The sequence below is a fragment of the Etheostoma spectabile genome, chromosome 18 (genome assembly GCF_008692095.1).
Source record: "Etheostoma spectabile isolate EspeVRDwgs_2016 chromosome 18, UIUC_Espe_1.0, whole genome shotgun sequence".
Lineage (NCBI taxonomy): Eukaryota > Metazoa > Chordata > Actinopteri > Perciformes > Percidae > Etheostoma > Etheostoma spectabile.
In genome coordinates, this window is record NC_045750.1 from 21977419 (window position 1) to 21980162 (window position 2744).

Below are 2744 nucleotides of genomic sequence, written 5' to 3' on the forward strand. Positions count from 1 at the left end.
ACCGCCCAGCTACATTGTGTAAAAACCGTTGTTTAGGTGACATTGTGTTGGAAAGCACTCAGCCTTTTCCACCCATATTAACTAATCCGTCATTGTCATTTGAACCAAGATTTCCATCAGAATCACTCCAAACCATGCAGCTGCTGTGAGGTTTTTCTAATTTTGTAATTAATGGCATGTATGATTGGATGTATGAAGAGTAATATCCTGCAGGGAGCACAGATTCTATATCCGTCTGGCCTAGTTGTGCTCTGAGCCGGACAGCTCAGGGTTAGAAACATGGGCAGGCTGTCGGTGAGCCGTGTGGAAGCAGACATGCTCGGTGATTGTGGGTATGCAAAATGGCCGAGCAGCAGCAGCAGCGCTGCAGCGGTTTTAACCAGCAACCAAAAAAACGACAGAGGGCCAGGTGAGGGACAGACTGATGGTGCAGCTGATGCTCCGCTGACAGATGTGACAAGCCATCAGATGCTGCTGCAGATGTGACGGAGCGGAGATGGTGCCGCGAGAGCGAAAGCTTCGGCTAACAGCACTGCCGCTGTGTGCTGGTGTTTTGTTTTTTTAAATGTGTTTTTGTATAGATTTGGAAATGATACAGTGTGGGTGCATATTCAGTGACACGGTGATCTCAGTTTGTGTGTTTGGTGCAGTCGTTGCAGCTGTTGACATTACCTTCATCTTACTAAGCAGGGTCCTTAAAGCCCTTTTCAGATCGGGGGTCTTCTCCGACGGTGAGACTGCCTGCCACTGCAGAGGAGAGTTCAGACTCAGCGCCCAGCCCACAGACAACATGCTGGGGGGGTGGTTAGGGGAAGGCACAGCTAAGTGAGGGTGGAGGGAGGCGAGGAATGGGGCAAAATGAAGCTCACAGCATCCGGGCGTCTGGGCCATGAGGATGAGGGTGCCGCAGGGAGGATGGCAGGCGGTTTGAGGGTGGCTGGGGGTAGAAGTTGCTCTAAAACTAAGCAAGCTATTGCTGTCTGATCCTAGTCCTTTTATCCGTGTGAAAGATACATTAACGTTGTTGCAGGGTCGCTATGTAATCAAGAACCGACATGATGATTCTAACACGTCACCACTCCCTCGCTCAACTTAGATTTGCGCTCTTTAAGATGTGGATAAACTGTTACAGGGACACCAGAAACATTAGAGGGTGTCCCAGTGTTTGGCCTAAGCTAAACCTAAAGCAGAGACCATGGGGAGGCGCTAACAGGCGATGGTGGGAGGCGCCAACTGCATTCCCTAGAAAGCGCTGACATCACAGGGAGCTAACCAATCAGAGCAGTGGGATGGGGTGAGAGGCCTGTGCCTGGCTGGGATGTTTGTGACGGATGGGACAGAGGGAGTTTTTTTTTTTTTTTTCTTTTTTTTTTTTTTAAATGGGGGAACAATGTGATCGACTTTTTAAATATTTGATAAGATGTCTAGCATCTACAATCGCATGGCAAGGAAACAAACATGATCTGCATTTGGACTTGTTCATACAAAGCTGATGTTGGGTTGACATTGACTCCGAGTTCAGATCTATAACGTGGCTGCACAGCAATCTGTTGAGGCAGATTTGCTTGATTTGAACCAACAGTTAGTAGAAAGTAAAGCAATTAATGTGCAATTAAGACAGGATTAGTTGTTTAGGCTGTCCATACTCATACAGTATATATTATATATATATATATATATATATATAAATAAAGATACAGTATTTTACATAAAGTATTTTGGGGTTTACAGTCAACCGCACATGAAGCTGTATGTTCAGTTTCAATCTATTTACTGACCTCTCTGTCGAACTGTGAGAGTGGAGCATCAACACAGTCCATGCCCCCGCCCGAGGACAGGGAGCTCTCCGAGGGCGAGGTCATGGTCTGCCGCTTGCCGTAGCTTCCTCCGGACATTTCCCTGCGCAGAGCGCTGCCGTTCTGGGAGGACGAGCCTGGGGAGAAAGGAGGAAGTCAGGGGGAAGCACCAAACATGATGCTACTTAAAAAAGGAATCCCGATGCAGGGAGGGAGGTTGTTAAAGTGGATTTCTGGGCTGCTGTCACTCACGTATGCCCAGACCGCTGCTGGCGCTCATGGAACGGCCCGGCTCGGCCCGGTTCTTGGTGATGGAGGGGATGCTGACTGAACCGCTGAAGCCCGCACGGCTCTCCTGAACACGAACGTTCTGGTTTAAACACGCACAGAGCAAACACACACACACACACACAACACAGAGTGCAGTGCAGGGGACAGGAGTGAGGACGCTGCGGTGATACACACTACATGCTCTACAGCTGAACACAGATGTGGCCCTTGTGTGATTGGCCAATGAGGTTTGGGCAGACAGACATGCATTCATGGTCTCCTTAAAACACACAGCTGGCCAGGAGAAGCAAGATTAGAGGATGAAGGCATATGAGGATGAGGAGGTTCATTATGGAATTCAAACAAGTATTTTTAGATCAGTTTACAAAATAGGGCATATGATGCAAACTGTGTAACTTCCTCTGCTCAAATCCCAAAGTTGGCATGCTACGGGGGTGTGGGGAGTTCTGTAGAAGCAGGACAACAAACACACACATCTCAAACAGTCCAAGTGTGTCTGTTTCAATACGTATGTATATGTTTGTGTGTGCCTCTGTATACGCATATGTGTTTGCCAATACATCCATTCAATTCACAAGTCTTGTGTGCACATATGTTAACATACTGTATATATACTGTATTTACTGTAGCTTGTGTGTGTGTGTGTGTGTGTGTGTG

At 47.6% G+C, this 2744-nt stretch overlaps 1 protein-coding gene across 9 annotated transcripts in view; it reads right to left on the reverse strand.

Moving 5' to 3' along the window:
* The window catches only part of cdc42bpab (CDC42 binding protein kinase alpha (DMPK-like) b), a 95160-nt gene that overhangs the window by 3192 nt on the left and 89224 nt on the right, over positions 1 to 2744 (reverse strand). For 6 of the 9 annotated variants that reach the window (XM_032542828.1, XM_032542829.1, XM_032542824.1 and 3 more), the window contains 3 exons: positions 2049 to 2166; positions 1779 to 1933; positions 673 to 747 (listed from right to left, as the gene is read on the reverse strand). In XM_032542828.1, coding sequence (XP_032398719.1) covers positions 673 to 747; positions 1779 to 1933; positions 2049 to 2166 — 348 coding nt within the window. Of the gene's footprint in view, positions 1 to 667; positions 748 to 1778; positions 1934 to 2048; positions 2167 to 2744 lie in introns of all 9 variants that reach the window. The other 3 variants (XM_032542827.1, XM_032542833.1, XM_032542831.1) reach the window with 3 other exon arrangements.